This window comes from Anomaloglossus baeobatrachus, chromosome 2 (assembly GCF_048569485.1).
Source record: "Anomaloglossus baeobatrachus isolate aAnoBae1 chromosome 2, aAnoBae1.hap1, whole genome shotgun sequence".
In the NCBI taxonomy this organism is placed as follows: domain Eukaryota; kingdom Metazoa; phylum Chordata; class Amphibia; order Anura; family Aromobatidae; genus Anomaloglossus; species Anomaloglossus baeobatrachus.
Window position 1 is genome coordinate 296,287,573 of NC_134354.1, and position 23,363 is coordinate 296,310,935.

At 41.3% G+C, this 23,363-nt stretch overlaps 1 protein-coding gene across 1 annotated transcript in view; it reads right to left on the reverse strand.

Annotated features, from left to right (window-relative positions):
* ACACA (acetyl-CoA carboxylase alpha) overlaps window positions 1–23,363 on the reverse strand; it is a 776,656-nt gene that overhangs the window by 175,477 nt on the left and 577,816 nt on the right. Inside the window, exon 48 of the mRNA XM_075335853.1 lies at window positions 1,713–1,809. Coding sequence (XP_075191968.1) covers window positions 1,713–1,809 — 97 coding nt within the window. The remainder of the gene's footprint in view (window positions 1–1,712; window positions 1,810–23,363) is intronic.

Genomic DNA, 23,363 nt, shown 5'->3' on the forward strand with positions numbered 1-23,363 from the left:
GCTTATTTTCGGGGGAGGGCTTATATTTAAGCCTTTCTCCGAAAATGCTGAAAATCCCTGCTAGGGCTTATTTTTGGGGGAGGTCTTATTTTTGGAAAAACACGGTATCAACCAGCAACAATTCTGGCTTTCACAGACCTGTTATTTTTTCTTTAAGACCCCTTCTACGTTGCATTCATTATCTGTATTAATTGTTCCTGTTTGGTCTTGGCCATGGTGGAGAGGTTACAGTGCGATGGATTGTGTGTGAACAGTTGCCTTTTATACAGGTAATGAGTTCAAAGAGTTGTCTAAGGACACCATCGTAGACCCGCACAAGGCTGGGATAGGCTACAGGACAATAGGCAAGCAGCTTGGTGAGAAGGCAAAAACTGTTGGCGCAATTATTAGAAGATGGAAGAAAGACAAGATGACTGTGAATCTTATTTGGTCTGGGTCTCTATGCAAGAGCTCTCGTCATGGGGTAAGGATGATTCTAAGAAAGGTCAGGAATCAGCCCAGAACTACATGGGAGGACCTGGTCAATGACCTGAAGAGGGCAGGGACCACAGTTTCAAACACTACCGTTAGTAACAAACTACGCTGTCATGTATTGAAATCATACAGAGCACGCAAAGTCTCCCTGCTCCCGCCAGCACATATCCAGGCCCATTTGAAGATGGTCAGTGACAATCTGGATGATCCAGCTGAGGTATGGGTATTGGTAATATAGTCAGATGAGACCAAAATAGAACTTTTTAGAATCAACTCCACATGCTATGTTTGGAGGAAGAAGGATGAGTACAACCCTAAGAACAGTGTCCCACCTGTGAAGCATCTGAGTGGAATATCATAGTTTGGAGTGCTTTTCTGCAAAGGAAACAGGATGACTGCACTGTATTGAAGGGAGGATGGATGGGGTCAAGTATTGTGAGATTTTGACCAACAATCTCCCTCCCTCAGTAAGAGAATTGAAGATTGGTCGTAGCTGGGTCTGCCAGCATGACAATGACCCGAAACACACAGCCAGGGCAACTAAGGAGTGGCTCCATAAGAAGCAATTCAAGGTCCTGGAGTGACCTAACCAGTCTCCAGACTTGAGCCCAATAGAAAATCTTTGGAGGGAGCTGAAACTCAATGTTGCCGAGTGACAGCACCAAAACCTAAACAATCTGGAGAAGATCTGAAAGGAGGAGTGGGCCAATATCCCTGCTGCAGTGTGTGCAAACTTGGTCAAGAACTACAGGAAACGTCTACCTCTGTAATTGCAAACAAGGGTTTCTATACCAAATATTAATTTCAGATTTTCTATTGTATCAAATACTGATTTCATGCAATAAAAAGGAAATTAATTATTTAAAAATCGTACAATGTGATTCTCTGGATTTTTTTTTATTCTGTCTGTCACAGTTGAAGTGTTCCTATGATGAAAATTACAGACCAAAACGGCAGTGTATCAAATGCATATTTTCCCCACTGTATAAGGACTCTGCATTATGTGACTGTATTAGGCTCGTTTTTAGTGAAAATGTGCGGTACAGCCAATTACCATGCAGCAAAACTGCAGCTGTTTTGTCAGAAATGTTCACAATTTTATTATGTGGTTATTGGCCGTGTGGTTTTCACAGGTTGTGAACTTTAAAGCTTATCACAAAAAGGTGGCAATTTGCATGATACGGACACAGCCATACATGTTGAGTATGGGAGAGTAAGAAACAATATTGTCAACTAACCTTCGCTTCAGAGTCAAGATTAGCTGGATCAGCAGGTGTGCTCAATTCCACGGTCCTTGTTTCTACTGCAACAACCCCTACAGGTATGCCTCCCAGTCTATAGAAAGGAAAAAATACAAGATTAGTCTGTAAAAACTAACCTATATTCACACTTTACTCAAATGTTTGAACACTACTTTTAAATTATGCAAAGGTAAGTGGTGGAAAAAGAGTTGGAGTGTGTATATAAAGTATATCACAAAAGTGAACACATCGCTCACATTTTTGTAAATATTTTATTAAATCTTTTCATGGGACAACACTGAAGATATGACACTTTGATGAAATGTAAAGTAGTTAGTGTACAGCTTGTATAACCGTGTAAATTTGGTGTGCCCACTAAATAACTTAATTAATAACTAAATTACTAAACACACAACCATTATGTCTAAGATGCTGGCAACAAAAGTGAGTACACCCCTAAGTGATAATGGCCAAATTGTGACCAATTAGCTATTTTCCCTCCCTTGTGTCACTTGACTCTCAAGGTGTGAATGAGGAGCAGATGTGTTAAATTTGATGTTATTCCTCATACACTTTCTCATACTGGTCAATAGAAGCTCAACATGGCACCTCATGTCAAAGAATTCTCTGAGGATCTGAAAAAAGAATTGTTGCTCTACATAAAGATGGCCTAGGCTATAAGAAGATTGCCACCACGCTGAAACTGAGCGGCAGCATGGTGGCCAAGACCATACAGCGGTTTAACAAGACTGATATAATTAACTCCCAAGTATCCAGCAGTAATGTAGTACGAAGAGGACTATTCACATTAGGCCCCTTTCACATGTCAGTGATTCTGGTACGTTTGTGCTTTTTTTTAAACGTACCAGAATCACTGACATACGCAGACCCATTCTAATGAATGGGTCTGCTCACACGTCAGAGATTTGTCACTGCACGTGTCTCCGTGCAGCGTACCCGCGTGTGCGTGATTGCTGCACGGAGACATGTCCATTTTTTTCTGGCATCACTGATGTTCCACGGACCACGCAGTGGTGTGGTCCGTGAAACACGTGCTAGAAAAAAACGTGCTTTTAAAATAAACATTTTAACTCACCCGGCGTCCAGCGATGTCCTCTGCAGCCCGTTCTCCCTGCTGCTTCTAAGCCGGCTGATAACTGTCGCGCATATTCATTATGCGCGACACAGCCGACCCGGAAGCAGCTCCTGCAGGGGTCACCGCCGGCCGGATGCTGCGTCGCGGGAGGATTCAGCACCACGGACAGCGGGAGCGGGCGCAGGTGAGTGAATCTCTAAGTGCAATCACGGGCCATGGAGAACGGAGCCCGGATTGCACTTAGACAACCCACGTGATTTTCGGCACACGCAGGGACATGTGCGTGTTTTACACGCCAGTGAAAAACGTCTGTGTTTTTCACTGACGTGTGAAACGGGCCTTAGAGGGAGATTTTCTGCAGCTTTTATTCACATTAAAAGCATCGCTTTTTTTTTTTTTTAATCATTATTAAGAGCAGACCATCTGCTTGAAATGCGTAGATGTGTAGTGTCTACACATGCTTTCATGAAACTGTTTCATGATTTTTAACTTTTTTCATTAAAATTAAAATGTTATTACATTTGATGGATGCTGAATTTTCCACCACTTTTTTTTCACGTGTCATTTGCCTGAACCTTGGTTGTCATGACAACTCCATCAGCGCCCTGCAATCATGTCATGGGAGCGCCAATAGAAGAGGAAAATGACACGCTTCCCACCGGTATGTGTTAAATCCCGCTGTCAAAGATTGGCACCAGGATTTAACTGGTTAACAGCTGCTGGCAGAGCCACCATCCACTCACAGCTGTTAGAGGCACATGTTGGTCAGTTAGATCAGCCAACATGTGCAGGGAAAGTGCGGGCTCGGCTTTGGAATCAAGAAGAAATGACAATTCAGCGGGGGAGGGGGGGGTTATGCCATTCACTGTGTCATAAAATTAACAAGACAGCTTTATATTTTTGTATGTTTTGCCACCTTTTACACAATAAAACAATAAAAACAAATTTATAGAAAAAAATTGTTTTTGCATTGCTGTATACTGAGAGATATACGTTTCTCTGACGAAGCTGTATGGCGGTTTGTTTTTTTGCAGGACAAGATGAGGTTTTCAGCTATATCATTTTTATTTACATTTGAGTTTTTGATTTTTGTTGTCCGCTCTATAATAAAAACAAATAGTTTTTGATATGTGTTTTTTTTTTTTACAGTGTTCCCTGAAGGGGTTAAATAGTGTGACCGTTTTATAGATTGGGTTATTCTGGACACGGCTATACCAAGTATGCACTTTTTTTTGTTTATTTTTGTTTTTACATCAATATACTGTATATATATATATATATATATATATATATATATATATATATATATATGTATATATATATATATATATTTATTTATATTTATTGGTATAATATATGTTTTTTTATTTTCTTGTTCTTTATTTTGTGAAATTTTGTAAAAATATTTTAACCATTTTTTCCCTTGTTTTACTTGGAATTTATATAGGACATTCACTTTAATCAGGATGATCACAGGTGTAATGTATTCCAATGCACATGTATTGCAATACATTATACCAGTCAGTGTGATGCTCCTGGATGTGAAAACCAGGGTGTAGCTGAGCTCCTCATGGCAATCATGCATACACCGCTTTTGTGCACGCGCAATCGCTAGGACGTACCAGTATGTCTAAGGTTGGGAAGTCACAGCAAAATATGACATATCGTTACGTCCAAGGTCATTAAGGGGTTAACATCTCCGTGTTCTCGGAGCCAGCTCCTAAAATTTCATTTCCAGGAGTGACATGTTCTGAAAACAGAGGAAGATCTATCTAATCTAAACAAAAATCTATCCATCTATCTACACATCCATCAATCGTCTGCAAACTCCCCCCCCAACAATATACAGCATTTAAGAGGCAGCAACATATCAACACCGCTCCAGTTTTCTGCACCCTATTTGAATTCCTTTTCACTTTACAAAAAGCCATTTTCTTCTTACAGTTATTTCCATCCCTACTTCTCAGATGAAGCAACCAGACTATTTTGATTGCTCCGCTGAGAAGGGAATGCGAGGCAGGGAATGATAGAGAAATAAAAAGTGTCTTCATATTTCCTTGTGCACAGACCATACATTTAGGAAAGAAGATGATGCTCATATAGTGATGTATGCACAGAGTGTAAAACACCAGTGACTCATGAGAAGCAGAGGCTGCGAAGTGAAAGAATTCCCTCATGCACTCTCTATCAGTAATAGTCTATTTGTTCTTCGTCTCAAGTTAGTTGCATTTTTATTGTACTTTTTTCCCCTATTTAAATGTTAGTAATGAATTTAATGGAAATGAATGGTTTGATTGATGTGAAGACCTATTTAGTACTAGGCTTTTTGAATTTTAACCACTAAGGCCCTGTGCACGCTGCGGATTTACCACGGATTTTGCCACGGATTTTCTGCAGAAAATGTGTCTAACATTGCTGCAGCAAATTCCCCAGCAAAACCTATGGGTTTTAAAAAAATGCTGTACGCACACTGCGTTTTTTTTATACCCGCGGATTTTCCACTACGGAATTAATGAGCATGTAATTTCTTTTCCTCAGGTACCTGCGGTTTTTGCCATAGATAATGGTTAAAATCCGCGGGGACCAACTTGCGGAAAATCCGCACAAAATCCGCAGTAAAACCGCATGCGGGTTTTGGTGTGGTTTTTTACCGCGGGTGAGGGATTCTTTAAGAGGGTTTTTCCTTAATAAAAAGGCACTTTCTAGTGCGCACATGGCCTAAGAGAGCCTAAGGCTATGTGCCCACGTTGCGTTCTGTCCCTGCAGAAATTTCTGCAGCGATTTGAACAGCACATGTGTGCTTCAAATCGCTGGAGAAACAGTGCGTACTGAAAAGCCGATTTCATGCGCTCTGGATGCAGCCCCTCCCATAGACAGAGCGGGACCTGCATCCAAAGCGCATGAAAGAAGTGACATGTCCCTTCTTAGAACGCAGCGCTTCGGCAGCAGCCGAAGCGCTGCGTTCTAATACGCCACGTGAGCATGGATTAGGCACAATCTTCATAGATTATGCTGGGGACGCAGGACGCATGCAGTTACGCTGCGGTGCAGAACGCAGCATAACTGCATGAAAATACGCTACGCGGGCACATAGCCTAAAAGATATGCAACATCCTTACCTGTATCTGAAAAACATTTACTGAAGACACATACAGTATATTCTAACATCCCCAGCCTGTGGCGAAGCTGCAACTGCAAGGAGTCAATCTAACATCTTTCAGAAGCCACTGCATCTGCCGAGATTTGCAAGCAGAAGACTCAAACAGTGCTTGACCTGAAGCGTCTGTTTTGATGCCACTGCATTTGCTTTTTGCAGTGGCTTTGCTGCTGTCGTTTTCATTTTTTTTCTACTATGTATAAAATAGTAAGCAGTTTTCAAGCAGAAGACACCTGAAGAAAGGTCAGGTCACTTATTTTACCCGCTTTGCATCTTGAAGCGGTTACAAGAAGCACCAAAGATCAAACATACGAACAGCAAGCCATTTTTGCAAGGTTGTGCATATGTTCATTCTTGTTAATCTCTATTTAGCACTTTTTAAGCTGGGTTACAAAGCATACCCGCTTGAAAAAGATGTTGTGTGAACAGCGTTTTTCAGCTACATTTTGGACACCGATGAATGCTATAGAGATAGATAATACATTATAGATATAAATAGATAGCTATAGACAAACAAAGATACATAATCTAAGCAAAAGACTGATAGCACACCCTATCTTTCTAGTGTGAACAGGTGCAAACTGAGTATGAAACATAGTAACAAAAAGAAAACCGTTGCACACTGCAGTGCTAAGATATGTGGAACAATGAATTTGGGAATATAGACATGCATTACTACTATGAGAAAACATGTAAAAATTGAGATACTTAGCACACAAAATTGGCCAGATTTTATGTGAGCCCAAAAGCCAGCGGCAAGGCAACCTCATTTTTGTTGAGTACCTATCAAACTAATGCCTAGGTACCCAACAAAAAGGAGGTCGCCTTGCCATTAGCTGTTAGGCTCATGTAAAAACTGGCAAATTTTGTGTGCTAAGTATCTCAATTTTTACATGCATTTCATAGCAGTAATGCATGCCTATATTCCCATATTCATTGTTCCATATATCTTAGCACTGCAGTAGACAAACATAAATACACATAACTGCACAACCACCCGACATATAATACAATTGCACCCTCTGGAGCTTATTGGAGAGCTTTCTAGGATTAAATAAATAAATGAAAAAAACAGACGTGGGGTCACACCTATTTTGATAACCAGCAAAAGTAAAGCAGGCAGCTGCTGGCTTATATTTTACAGGCTGGGAAAGTCCATGGTAATTGGGCTTTTCACAGCCTAAAGATACTAACCCACAGCCGCCCCAGAAGTGGAGCATCACATTAGGTGCACTAATTCTGGCACTTAGCCTTGACTATTCCTTATTGCTGACTTTGTAGTGTCAGCTGGCATCAAGGCCTGGTGTTAGTACTGGAGAAATATGTATTAGACGCCCCCTTTACTAACCCAGTAAGTAGAAAGAAAATAAAAAAATCACAACCACAAATAGTTTATTTAAATAAACATTCCCCCACACTTTCCCAGGTTCATCATTTTAGTTAACAAAAACAAAGCAAAACATGCTGGTCTGACCTAGTCCACAAATAGAAACCTGAATGACATAAAAAGAGAGCAATAAAAAACTAAATTGTTCACCAATTCATCATTAAGCAAAGTATTTGTGAAACGGAAAAGAAATGATACATGGTTTTATAAATATTCTAAAAATGCAAATTTGAAAATTACATTTTGGTCCCCCTGAATTAAGACTTTGTAGTACCAACTTTTGTTGCAATTACAGCTGCAAGTACTTTGGGATATGTCTCTACCAGCTTGGCACATCTAGAGGCTAAAATGTTTGCCTATTTTTCTATGCAAAACAGCTCTATATCATTGAGATTGAAGGACAAGCCTCTGTAAAGAGCAATTATTAAGTCTTGCCATAGATTCTCACCGGGATATGTCTGAACTTTGACTGGGCCATTCACACACATGAATATGGTTTGATCTAAGCCATGCCATTGTAGTTCTGGCAATTTGTGTAAGGTAGTTGTTCTGCTGGAAGGTGAACTTACGCCCCAATCTCAAGTCTTTTGCATCCTCTTACAGGTGTTCCTCCAGGATTGCCATGTATTTAGCTCCATCCATCTTCCCATCAATTCTGACCAGCTTCCCTGTCCCTGTTGAAGAAAAGCCTCTCCACAGTATAATGCTGTGACCACCATGTGTGATGGTGGGGATGGCATTTTAAAGGGCAATGTGCAGTGATAGTTTTCTGCTACACACACAGTTTTGAATTTAGCCCAGAAAGTTTTACTTTGGTGTCATGTGACCAGGTCACCTCCTCCACATGCTAGCTGTGTCCCCTACAAGGCTTTTTGCAAACTGCAAACAGGATTTCTCATGGCCTGCTTTCAAAAATTGATTTGCGCATACCACTCTTCCATAAAGGCCAGATTTGTGAAGTATACAGATTATAGTTGTCCTGTGGACAGATTCACCCTCTTTAGCTGTGGATCTCTGCAGCTCCTCCAGAGTGACCATGGGCCTAATCGCTGCTTCTCTAATTAGTGCTCTCCTTTCTTGAAATGTCAGTTCAGGTGGACGGCCATGTCTTGGTAGGTTTACAGTTGTGCCAAGGCTAATGAAGCTGCCAGGAGCTAGAGTGCAAATCCAGCAAAAACAGAGCATCACTCCCTGTTTACATGCATTATACAATAGGAAAAAAACAGAATGAAACGGGTTCCCTTGCTGGTTTCCCAAGTATATATATATATATATATATATATATATATATATATATATATATATATATATACATACACACACACACACACACACACATTGCACATTTCTGTATGCACAGAGACATCTAGTCTATAAGTGAAGGACACATTCACATTTTGTTATCAGTATGGGAACAATATCTTTTGAGCCTAAAAATGGTCTTTGACGAGCTGGAGATAGTTAAATTGTTTATATAATTTAACAATTAATCCTGCTACTTATATCTTTATACAGGATACAGCCAGGCCCATTAATGTAGGCCTTGTAATGGGGACTCTGTTCCTGTGTGGTGCACTTATATAGTGCTGGGTGGCCCACCACTAAGCAATTACCCCCTCCATGGAGTGGCAGTATGTGAGAGGTTGCTCCATCAGTGTTTTGCACCTGTTGCCTCCATCTTTTTTAAGGGGTTTGGCTGCTTTCTGTGATGCATTTGATTCTGTGGCTTGGGCAGGAGAACACTGTTGCCCTTTCTTGCTCTGCATTTTTTGAATTTTTTGGGAAAACGTAATTCCTCTTTTTGTGGTTTAGAAAAAAAACAACAACAAAAACAGAATTGTGAATAGCCCCATAGTTGAAAGATGCAGATAGATCTGTACTCAAAAATCGGACATCTGAATGAACAGGGCTATAGAATAAAATATCGCTATACAGGAAATGGAGAATAATCATTTTTCTTTTTAGGCAGATTTTTATCCAGACTTATTCATTGACTAGGGTAGTAGTAGAGTGGTCTTCACATGACCTAATGACCATCAAATACTCCTGTTCAAGTTAAGAATTTTACATCTCACAACTGCACAAAATACAAAGCTAAAGGAGCACGTAATAAGGCTGAGAGCTAATAAATATCTTTATCAGAGGATTATTATTTATGAAATGGGGACAAATAGCTCAAAACAACTTCTGCTTTCCATTATACTTCATATAAATTTTATCAGTCTCTGCACATGGAGATGCTACATCTTGTTTTATGGCACATCCTCGGACTAGAGGCTGGAGTATAATAAAAGACAATTTACAGCCAAGAACACATATATTACAAACATACAGTACACACAAAAAGATGAGTTTTGGAGGCACTTACAGGAAGCATTCCCCGAAGAATACAGTTGTCTATTACATCCTTTTCTTGTCAAAATGTCACTGCTTTGAAAAAGACCAAGTCTAGTTTTTATACATTAGTTATACCTTAGTGCCAGGTGGTTCAAAGTGGAGAAAAAAAAAAAAAAAAAAAAAGAAGAGTTGAACAAAACTTGAACAGAAGTTTCAGCAGTTTTGTTTCTTCATAGAAGAAACTATCTGTACAGTCTGTTATTTCACAAAAGATCTGACATAACTGATCGTATGCTGACACATTATAGGTAAAGAAAAAGCGCGGAGCACAAAGTATCAGACTATTTGTACTTATCCATTCTGATCACAACTTTACGGAAAGGAAAAAGACCACTACCACCCAGATAGTTCATCTTTGGTTATGTTCCCACTGAATCTTTCTCTGGTGGTCAAAAATGTCCGTTTTTTTAAGCTGCAGATGCTTTAAGAATCGCTCCTTGTCTCTGGCATTTTGAAAACCTAAATATTTTTGTTAGGCTATGTGCGCACGTTGCGTACTGGCCCTGCAGAAATTTCTGCAGCGATTTAAAGAGCACACGTGTGCTACAAATCGCTGCAGAAACAGTCCATAATGAAAAAAAAAGCCGATTCCATGCGCTCTGACTGCAGCCCCTCCCATAGACAGAGCGGGGGCTGCATGCAGAGCGCACGGAAGAAGTGACATGTCACTTCTTAGAACGCGCGCTTCGGGCAGCAGCCGAAGCGCTGCGCTCTAATACGCCACGTGGGCACGGCTCCTGCACAATCTCCATAGATTGTGCAGGGGATGCAGGATGCATGCAGTTACGCTGCGGTGCAGATCGCAGCGTAACTGCATGCAATTACGCAACGTGCGCACATAGCCTTAAGTGGTTTTTTTTGTTGCTTACTGAAGCATATTTTTGTCATTTTTGTTGCAATGGCATTTTTCAAGTATTTTTTGGTATAGTTTCTATAGAGCTACTTCTTAGGGGAAAATGCCAGAAGACTAATTTCGACCAGGTTTAAACGTAGAGTATCTTTGAAGGTCTGAGGCATTTTAAGGACACTCAATACCTGAACAACAAGCCATTTTTACATACAAATGATTGGGACAGTTTGTTCTAGTGTTTTGCTAAAAGTCGCAATACCTCATGCGTGGCTTTATAGTACTGTTAAGCCACATGGTGCGACTCAGGAAGGAAAAAGTGCTATTTGAAAACTATTCTTGGAAAATCTGTGCTTCAAAAGTCAGACTCCATAAACAGAGCCCCTAAATCCCAAAAGAGTAGAATCCCCCTCAAGTTACACCATTTTGGAAATTTCACCCCACGGAAATTTATGTACATGTGTAGTGACAATCTTGACTCCATGGGTGTTTTCCAAAACAAACTGCAATGGATGGATGTTGCTGAGTGAAAATTGCAAATCTGCCATTGTAGTGCCCATACAGTCATATGAAAAAGTTTGGGCACCCCTATTAATGTTAACCTTTTTTCTTTATAACAATTTGGGTTTTTGCAACAGCTATTTCAGTTTCATATATCTCATAACTGATGGACTGAGTAATATTTCTGGATTGAAATGAGACTTATTGTACTAACAGAAAATGTGCAATCCGCATTTAAACAAAATTTGACCGGTGCAAAAGTATGGCCACCCTTATCAATTTCTTGATTTGAACACTCCTAACTACTTTTTACTGACTTACTAAAGCACTAAATTGGTTTTGTAACATCATTGAGCTTTGAACTTCATAGGCAGGTGTATCCAATCATGAGAAAAGGTATTTAAGGTGGCCACTGGCAAGTTGCTCTCCTATTTGAATCTCCTATGAAGAGTGGCATCATGGGCTCCTCAAAACAACTCTCAAATGATCTGAAAACAAAGATTATTCAACATAGTTGTTCAGGGGAAGGATACAAAAAGTTGTCTCAGAGATTTAAACTGTCCACTGTGAGGAACATAGTAAGGGACTTGAAAGGTACAGTTCTTGTTAAGCCCAGAAGTGGCAGGCCAAGAAAAATATCAGAAAGGCAGACAAGAAGAATGGTGAGAACAGTCAAGGACAATCCACAGACCACCTCCAAAGACCTGCAGCATCATCTTGCTGCAGATGGTGTCAATGTGCATCGGTCAACAATACAGCACACGTTGCACACGGAGAAGCTGTATGTGAGAGTGATGCGAAAAAAGCCGTTTCTGCAAGCACGCCACAAACAGAGTCGCCTGAGGTATGCAAAAGCACATTTGGACAAGCCAGTTACATTTTGGAAGAAGGTCCTGTGGACTGATGAAACAAAGATTGAGTTGTTTGGTCATACAAAAAGGCGTTATGCATGGAGGCAAAAAAACACAGCATTCCAAGAAAAGCACTTGCTACCCACAGTAAAATTTGGTGGAGATTCCGGGAATCTTGTTAAAGTTGATGGTCGCATGGATTCAACTTAGTATCAGCAGATTCTTGACAATAATGTGCAAGAATCAGTAACGAAGTTGAAGTTACGCAGGGGATGGATATTTCAGCAAGACAATGATCCAAAACACCGCTCCCAATCTACTCAGGCATTCATGCAGAGGAACAATTACAATGTTCTGGAATGGCCATCCCAGTCCCCAGACCTGAATATCATTGAAAATCTGTGGGATGATTTGAAGCGTGCTGTCCATGCTCGGCGACCATCAAACTTAACTGAACTGGAATTGTTTTGTAAACAGGAATGGTCAAATATACCTTCATCCAGGATCCAGGAACTCATTAAAGGCTACAGGAAGCGACTAGAGGCTGTTTTTTTTGCAAAAAGAGGATCTACAAAATATTAATGTCACTTTTATTTCGAGGTGCCCATACTTTTGCCCCGGTGAAATTTTGTTTAAATGCGGATTGCACATTTTCTGTTAGTACAATAAACCTCATTTCAATCCAGAAATATTACTCAGTCCATCAGTTATTAGATATATGAAACTGAAATAGCTGTTGCAAAAACCCAAATTGTTATGAAGAAAAAAGGTTAACATTAATAGGGGTGCCCAAACTTTTTCATATGACTGTACATTGTTCTCAGCTCGTGCTTCTGGAAACACACACTTGGTAAATTAGGTGCGCTCTCCTCAGTACAGAAATGCCAAACGTATGAATGCTAAAAAACCACTCTTACTCCACATCCTTCTATCACCTGGCGTAGGTCACATAATCTAAGGGATCTCCTTACAAAAAGCCACTACATCCCCCAGAGGAACAAATTCTTATTTGATAGTCGTGGACTGCCTTGGGGATCGTTTCCCTGCGGATCATGTTCTGCTTGCCAATATATCCCAAAGCGTTTTGACTTTAAGAACTCTCGTGGTAATAAGCAATTTCGGATTGTTCATTTTATCAATTGCAATACGGAAGCAGTCATCTACCATGCCACATGCCCCTGCGGGCTGATTTATATTGGTATGACAACACGGAGTCTGAGAGTCCGCTCGCAGGAACATGTTAGGGACATCGAAAATGCTGCCCAATCACTTGAGCCCGATAAATTGAAAACTATCCCTAAACACTTTTTTTTAAAATCACTCTAGTAACCCTCATGGCCTTTGTATACGTGGAACTGACCACGTCTACATGGGTATTAGGGGAGGTGACGTCAAAAAGAGACTTCTACAGAAAGAGACAAGGTGGATGGTCACCTTGGATACCGTTACCCCCTTGGGTTTGAACGAGGCAGTTAGTTTCAAATCTTTTCTGTAGATATTTGCGCGAATTTTAATTGGGCCCTTCTGGCCATTCTGTATGTTTTTTAACCTGATTTTAATTTTTGTGGTTGGTTTATATTTCCAGGGATCTTCCCACTCTTCTTTCTACACTATGGGGACAGTTTTGATTTAAGGTGGTTGAGTTCTGGATTCTGGATGGGAAGAAACTTCGGAACTGGCTGTGGAAACTTGAATCCTGACGATCGTGCCATATATGTTACCTCTGTCACTTCTTGTTTTTGCCCATGAGCACTTTTTTGTATTTTCTGTGATCTTCTGCACATGTGCTGTCAATTTTCTCTTATCATGAGACTTGGTCTGGAGTGCTGGAATATATGACCCGTCACTCCCGACCTGTGCCTGTCTTTCCTAATGTGCATTCCTGCCCATTTTCCACATACAGTAACGTTCGAATATACTCAATCTGACTATTTTGTTCACACTAGTTGTCCTCCTTATATGACATGAACTGGGGTTCTTTAGTCTCTGATTTATGACATGTCATTTTTTATTTTTCAACATCTGTGGACCCCTCTTTATGCCATATAATTGGTGTGAACTGATTATGGTTTTGTAGGTTACTCTCTTTAGACCCTTCCCCTGCTTTATATACACTGTGGTGGGTTGGATTTCTTATGTATTCACCATCCCCACCACTGTATAATTGTTTATGTGGGCTACTACTGGCCAATTTTTTGCTTCCCCTTTGCTTATATCCTCCCCTTTTATGTCACAGTTTGGTGGCATTATATGGTCGTCCCTCTAATGTGCCTTGCCCCTTTAGGATTGATTATTCCGGCTCCTTCCCTGCTATCAGCTCTTACCGCCTATGGTGCGGCTTGTAGGAAGGCTGGACTTACATCCAGGCACAGACGCGACGCGCGCATGCGCTGTTCGCGTCTTCCGTGGCGTGGACTGTGGGGCGCTTCGGGGATGAATGGAGCGATGACGTCTGTCCTCCCTCTGTTCCTCTGCGTGGTGCTCTGCTGTCCTCACCTTGGAAGGCGGGGCATCATGACACGGAGCGCGCCGATTTGCTATTGGATTCCTATAGCAGTCCTCCATTGATTTAACTCCACCGCTGCTGTTATTATTATACTTTGCGGTTAGACTTTTCACATTGCCCCCACTTTATTATGTTTGACCATCTAAACTCCATCCGTTGGTCTCTCGCCCTTCATGCGATATGCCCCTCCCCCCTTACGTCGCTGTTTGGGGGCGTTATGGTGTGAGCTTTGTTTACTATGACGTACATGTCTGGAGCAATGCATCCCGCTCCCTCCTTTGATATCATCCTGTGTCGCGCAGATTATGATTTGCAGGGAATCTGGGTTCACAGCCAGGCATGGACGCAATGTGTGCATGCGCTGGTTGCGTCGTCTGTGGTGGGGGCCTCGGGGCACTTCCGGGTGAACAGTGGAGTGACGCTGGTCCTCCCCCTGCTCCCCCACGTGGGTCTCTGCGGTCCCTGCCTTGGAAGGCGGGGCATTCTGACACGGAGTGTTTTGATTTGTGGTTGGATCCCTTGTGTTTATATATAAACCCCTATACCTTGCAGCATGGCCATGCCTCCTGACGAAGCCACGCCCGGTGAAACGCGCGTCGAGGCTCCACCCACCGCCACCTGTTCAGCCTGCTACTACTCCGACATTTCTCAAGGTAGTTGCTATTATATGTTTATTTAGTGACATGTTCCCCTGGTATATATAGGGAGAGGTACACGTGGGAGACTATAAACTTGTTTATTCATAATTTATTTGATCTCCCCGTCCTCTGGTTTTCTGGGGTTCCTTTATATTAACCCTCTCACATCCAGCAGCTGGATTAGACCTGCAGGTGGTGTCTGTGCAACTTTTGTGTCCTGATGACTTTAAGATCTTTCTCGTCATCACTGTCTGTCCTTATGTCACATGCTAATTATTAAAACAATTTGTATTTCACTGAATACTCGTGTTTTGGTCTCTCTTTTACCAGTGGTCTCCCCCCTCACCCTACTTATTGGTGAATTGGCCACTGGGACCTTGTTGGTTTTGCGGTTTCTAATGAGACCTTCCCTATAAGGGAAGTTGTAGGTTTACGTATGAATGCTAAATGTAGTTTAGGCACATTATGGGGCTCAAAAGGGTGGTGGGCATTTGTATTTTGGAGCGCAGATTTCACTGGATCTCTTTTGGAGAGAGCCATAGAGGTTTTCTAGAGCAGTAAGGTGAAAACCCCCAATATTTTAATTTACAGATGATGGACCTGAGTGGGGATTTGATTTTTTTTGTGGATGGAGCTGAAGCTTCTTGAGCCTTTTATTTGGAACATTTAACATATAATTTTGGGCCACATTTATCCCATGCTCTATGCTGAGCACTTATATTGTGGTTTCCATCTAAATCTCTGAATGAGGTGATTCAGATGATATAACCACTGGTGATGTCACCGGTATAATGCATGCCGATCGTACAGTGCATAGAGCATGGAGGGACAGAGCAAGAACACAGCAAGGACAAAAAAAGCCCCTAAAATGAGTTAGTGATGACACTTCTTTCAGGGAGGGGGCAGGGGCTATAACAGTGACAGAAGCCTCACACACTTGTTTCAGGGGCTGGTCTGTCCCCTGTGCCCTTGTCTACTGTGGTCCAGTTGTCTCTGCTCTCTTGATCTCTGCACTGTGTGATCTGCACATTGCACAGAGCTCGCTTTGTTATTGGCTCAGATCTGTAATAATTAGCCGGTAACAGAGTGGTGCCTATGCCCGGCATGCAGGAGACCACTAACATCACCAGTGGAGGTGGCACTAGTTCATTGCATGCTGGGTATAGACACCGCTTTGTTACTGATTGATTATTACAAGTCTGAGCCAATAGAGCGGGTGCTGTGCATGGTGCAGATCACACAGTGCACAACGAGGGAAAGAGCAGGGACAGTTGTTTCAGAGCAGGGCGAGACACAGAAAGACAGACCAGCCCCTGAACGAGCATGATGATGACACTTCGTTTCAGAGAGGGAACAGAGGCTGCGATTACTGACTCAAGCTCTGCACCCTGATAACACTTCATTTGAAAATCCCACTGCACTGGGTTTCTCAAACAAATCGCCATCAGGCAGGAACTAGAAAAAAAAAATAGAATAGGAAATAGATGATGTAGTTAGGGAATTTTTAATACAAGTTTATAAGAAAATAGCTTAGATTGTAGCCTCAATAGATGGGGATTTAAAACTAAATTGACTTGTGCGTACGAACCACCCTCTTAATAAATACCATTTACCTTATGTCTGACTTACAATCAGCAGCACTTGTCAAATGTTGTTTTATTTTGGTATATTACTATAGATTTGCTGAATATATAATAAGAAATGCTAAGTATGCAATTGGAGTAACTAAAGCCTGCTTTACACGTTGCAATTTCGCATACGATATCGCATGCGATTTGCAACGCCCCCATCATATGTGTGGCACGTTCAATTTGTTGAACGTGCCGCACAAACGGTTAACCCCCGTCACACATACTTACCCGTCCATACGACCTCACTGTGGGCGGCGAACGTCCACTTCCTGGAGTAAGAGGGACGTTTGGCGTCACATCGACGTCACGCGGCAGCCGGCCAATAGAAGCGGAGGGGCGGAGATGAGTGGGACGTAAACATCCCGCCCACCTCTTTCCTTCCACATTGCCGGCTGGAGCCGCGGGAGGCAGGTAAAATCTGTTCAATGTTCCCAGGGTGTCACACACTGCGATGTGTGCTGCTTCGGGAACATTGCACAACCCGACGTGCAATTCGTCAGGATTTAACGACGTCTATGCGATGAACGTTTTAACGTTCAATCGCAATCGCACGTACCTGTCACACACTACAATGTACCTTACGATGCCAGATGTGCGTCACTTACATTGTGACCCCGCCGACACATTGTAAGATATATTGTAGCGTGTAAAGCGGGCTTAATAGGAAGACTGCTTAATAAGTAGTTAAAAGCAGTTAAAAACTCCCCATTCAATACGCAAACAGTTCGGTGACAGTGCAGGAATGATCCGGATATATTCTGTTACATTTGTGGTTGTTTTACAACACCCAAACAAAGGAGCAAACAAGCTATAATTTTGGAGTTATGAATGAAGAACAAGAACACTTTCATCAAGACATCAGGACCATGGAACATAGATATAAAGAAAGATAGAGCACAAACATGATGGCAGGCCACTGCTCGTGTTTATAGCTTGACAACCCTGATCATAACTATTCCATAGCATCCAAAAAGAAAATTTCTCCCTAACAATTAAAATTTACACAACTATTGCGCTCTTGGTTAGGCAATAGACTTATCTTCTTGCATAAAACACCACGGTTACTTACTGGCAGCCGATTTTTCCAGAACCCATGACAGCACCACATGATATAAGGGTGCTGTCATGGGTGAGGGGAAAACACCACGGTTACTTACCGCAAGCCGGTTTTTCCAGAACCCATGACAGCACCCTTATATCACGTGGTGCTGTCATGGGTGAGGGGAAAAGAAACATATTACGCACTCTTTTTTCTTCAAGATTTCGTATTACTTGTGATATTCAACTGTAAAACTTTTAATAAAACATTTCTTGTTTGTAAACAAAAAATTAAAGTATTGCATATTTTCTTACTTCCTATGTTGAATCAACATATTTTATTTGTGTAATATCAGCAAAAATACTTAGGACCAGTATAAGTAATTTTTACTACTCCAGGTCAAAGTTATTGGGTTGTGGTGGCAAGTGGGGTGCACAATTACTGTAGAGGCCAATTAGAGGAAATTATTACCGCTGTAATATATTTTAATTTTGAGGGTACACTATATACAGAGCTCCTGTGTATAATGTCACTGGTAATCACTGTATTACCTGTACACTGACATAGCAGACAGAGCACCTGTATATAACGCCACCAGTGATCACTATATTACTTGTACACTTAACACTATATACAGAGCTCCTATGTATAATGTCAATAGTGATCACTGTATTACTTGTACACTATATACCAAGCTCTGCTCCTGTGTATAATGTCTATGGTGATCACTATTACCTGTACACTATATACAAAGCTCTTGTGTATAAATGGCACTGATTGTAATATTAGTGTTATTAGTATTGTGTTTTTTTTTAATGATCAGTATTGCAGTATTCGGTCACTGTGTGGTGCTGATATGTAGCCTGGTCATGGTGTGGCAGTATTTCTTCTCCCTTGTATGTGATATTATTCAGTCATTATGTGGTGGTAATATGTGATCTGGTTACGGTATGGGATATTTGTCCTTTGTAGTAATTGGTCACTATGTGGTGGTGATATTTGTGATGTCACACAAGCCTCGTGTCCAGTCACTGCTGGCTTCTCTCTTGCCGCCTTTGGACAAATCAGTAAATCAATAGGAAGTAAGAGCTGCTGCTACCATTCACTTTCTGTTGATAACTTCCGCACCCAAAGGGAGAGAGAAACCAGCGATGACTGGACGCAGGGATTGCGTGATGTAACAACGTCACATGAGCCCCTGGAACGCGAGTCCCAACACCGCTAGAATGGCGCTGGTATGGGAGGGGACTATAAGCTTATTCATTTTACCTGGGGGAAATGTGGAATCAGAAAGGGTTGTCCTAGTATGGGACAACCCCTTTAATATTATTCACCATAAAAAGAAGTGACTGACAGTTTGCCTGAACAACGTTCACTGAACAGAAGTCAATGAGACTAACCTTGAAGGTATAAGAAGCGTAAGAAGGATGAAGCGCTTTTGCTTTTACTGTTAATTGTATTTTATGGTTGCGGAAAGTGTGCGTGCAAATAGGTGGCATAAAAATAAGCGTAGATTTAAAATGGGTGGTTTCCTAAGACAAATGGAATCTGTTGTAATAAATTTGAATCCCACCCCTATCGTGTGAGAATGTTAAGCTCCTGCACAGCCTCTGACAGCCCCGAATTCTGAAAGATCACGCATACTGCAGAGTGAATCAGATCTATTAGTCTTTGAAAGAACTATTCTATGCGTGTACATTTAGCCAATGTCAGGGGCATTGCTAGGGTCTATAAAGATAAGGGAAGAAAGCAACAATACTATCACACCATTATAACTACCGTTACCAAATAAATACCACGGTATTGCTTCTCTCTATTTCTTTCACATAGTCTTAATTTTTCTCTATCTTGCTCATTCCGGTTTTTGTTAGGTTTTTGACTCCTTTTATCGGTATTTATTCTTGTAAGGTAGACTTGTGTAATACTGAAAAAGCTGAGAAAAGAAGACATATTTTCCTTTCTCACTCAGTAGTTGATTTGTTTTAACAGCATGCACCACAGAAAGTGCATTTACGATTCACTGCGGTGTATCTCCACAAGAACGTCCAAACAACTCCAGACAGAAAACGGCAGGTTTTTTCTTCTTTTTTAGGGTTTCTTCTGAACCCTGAGCATAACATGCATTATATACCAAACAGTAACACATCTACAGATATTCTGCTTTGACTTTTAATTTTTCCATTAACAATTCAAAGACTGGAAGCCCTCAGTCTAAGGGGTACTTTGCACGCTGCGACATCGCAAGCCGATGCTGCGATGCAGAGCGCGATAGTCCCCGCCCCCGTCGCAGCTGCGATATCATTGTGATATCTACCGTAGCGAATATTATCGCTACGGCAGCTTCATATGTACTCACCTGGCGTGCGACGTCGCTCTGGCCGGCTTAACATGGAGGCGGGTCGTGCGGCGTCACTGCAACGTCACTCGGCGTCACTGCGACGTCACTCGGCAGGCGGCCAATAGGAGCGGAGGGGCAAAGATGAGCGGGATGTAAACATCCCGCCCACCTCCTTCCTTCCGCATATCCTACGGGAGCCGCGGTGACGCAGGTAGGAGATGTTCATCGCTACTGCGACTTCACACACAGCGATGCGTGCTGCTGCAGGAACGAGAAACAACATCGGACCGTCGCGTCAGCGTAATTATGGAATTCGCCAACGCTACACCGATGATACAATTACGATGCTTTTGCGCTCGTTAATCGTATCATCTAGGATTTACACACTACGATATCGCCTGCGATGCCGGATGTGCGTCACTTTCAATTTGACCCCACCGACATCGCACCTGCGATGTCGTAGTGTGCAAAGTACCCCTAAGGCCTCATTCAGGCATCCATAAGTCATGCATGTGTTCTGTGATTTTCACAGACAGAACATGTGTACATTATGGTCTATGTGGCAGTTCACACAGACAGCACACGGATGGCATCCGTGTACAGTCCGTGTGTTTTCCATGATTAACATTGCCAATGAAAGGAGAATCTTAATGGAAAACACTGATTGTAATTTCTGACACAGTGACCAAACATTGATGAAACTTGGATCCAAAACACTCATGACAAATACCATTTCTCTTGGGAAGGTGACCAGATGTCTAATGGAGGCCTTAAGGTATGTGTACACATGTTGCTCTGTGTTTTAATAATCAAATTAGATACGTAAAATATGAGGTGTTTTATCGTACCAGCATAATCAATGATAATTGTAAAAACTCATGCACACAATAGGTTTTCTTCTGCGTGTACTTTAAGCCTTTCTTCATTTTTGCCAAGACGCAGCATATAAGTTCTTTCAGTGTTTTTGTAGCGCTTCTCTACTATTTAACCCCTTCCCAACATTGGACGTATCGGTACATCCTATACTACAGCGCGTTCCCACAAATTAACGTACCGATAGGTCCAGTGGCATAACTAGAGTTTGATGTGCTCCGGTGCAAATTTTGGACTTGGGCCCGCCCCAACTGTACACAACACTCAGGGTATGGGATAATGACGCTGACACTTGGCTCTTTCCTTCAGCACCCAGGTTTCCCATGATCTGAAATCTCTTTCTATCAGTACCCAGCATCCTATGTTCTGATATCCATCTTGTCCTCATCACGTTCCTTCCCCATGCACTGCTATACATCTTTCCCTCAGCACCCAGCTTTCCCATGATATCAGATCATGAGAAAGCTGGGTGCTGAAGGTAAGAGCCTCTTTTCCTCAGCACAAAACTTTCCTATGTCATGCTTTATCTTTGACCCCTCGTATATAGTTATCCAAATACTATAATGACCCCCACATAGCCTTCCATACAGTATAATGGGTCCCACATAACCCTTCATATATATAATACACCTCCCATAGTCCTCCATATATTATAATATACTTCACATAGTCCTCCATATAGTATAGTGTAGAGCATAGTCCTCCATATAATATAATGCACATCCCATAGTCCTCCATTTAAGATAATGCACATCCCATATTCCTTTATATAGTATGATGCACACCCCATAATCCTCAATATAGTATAATGCACACTCCATAATCCTCCATATAGTATAATTCACACTACATAATCCTCCATATAGTATAATGCACACTCCATAGTCCTCCATATAGTATAATACACCGCCATAATCCTCAATATTGTATAATGCACACTCCATAATCCTCCATATAGTATAATGCACACTCCATAATCCTCCATATAAATGCACACTCCATAATCCTCCATATAGTATAATGCACACACCATAATCCTCAATATAGTATAATGCACACTCCATAATCCTCCATATAGTATAATGCACACTCCATAATCCTCCATATAGTATAATGCACACTCCATAATCCTCCATATAAATGCACACTCCATAATCCTCCATATAGTATAATGCACAGACCATAATCCTCAATATAGTATAATGCACACTACATAATCCTCCATATAGTATAATGCACACTCCATAGTCCTCCATATAGTATAATACACCGCCATAATCCTCAATATTGTATAATGCACACTCCATAATCCTCCATATAGTATAATGCACACTCCATAATCCTCCATATAAATGCACACTCCATAATCCTCCATATAGTATAATGCACACACCATAATCCTCAATATAGTATAATGCACACTCCATAATCCTCCATATAGTATAATGCACACTCCATAATCCTCCATATAGTATAATGCACACTCCATAATCCTCCATATAAATGCACACTCCATAATCCTCCATATAGTATAATGCACACACCATAATCCTCAATATAGTATAATGCACACTCCATAATCCTCCATATAGTATAATTCACACTACATAATCCTCCATATAGTATAATGCACACTCCATAGTCCTCCATATAGTATAATACACCGCCATAATCTTCAATATTGTATAATGCACACTCCATAATCCTCCATATAGTATAATGCACACTCCATAATCCTCCATATAAATGCACACGCCATAATCCTCCATATAGTATAATGCACACACCATAATCCTCAATATAGTATAATGCACACTCCATAATCCTCCATATAGTATAATGCACACTCCATAATCCTCCATATAGTATAATGCACACTCCATAATCCTCTATATAGTATAATGCACACACCATAATCCTCAATATAGTATAATGCACACTCCATAATCCTCCATATAGTATAAAGCACACTCCATAATCCTCCATATAGTATAATGCACACACCATAATCCTCAATATAGTATAATGCACACTCCATAATCCTCCATATAGTATAATGCACATCCCATAGTCCTTCCTATAGTATAATGCACATCCCATAATCCTCCATATAGTATAATGCACATCCGATAATCCTCCATATAGTATAATGTACATCCCATAATCCTCCATATAGTATAATACACACTCCATAATCCTCCATATAGTATAATGCACCCCATAGACCTCTGGCCACCGTTTACTCACTGATTAAAAAAAATAAAAAAACATGTCCTCACCAGAGGCGTAGCTAGGGTTTCAGCTCAGAGGGGGCAAAACTTCTGAGTGGCCCTTAACCAGGTAAACATTTTTACAACTATGGTGTCACACCATAAGAGCTTGTGTGG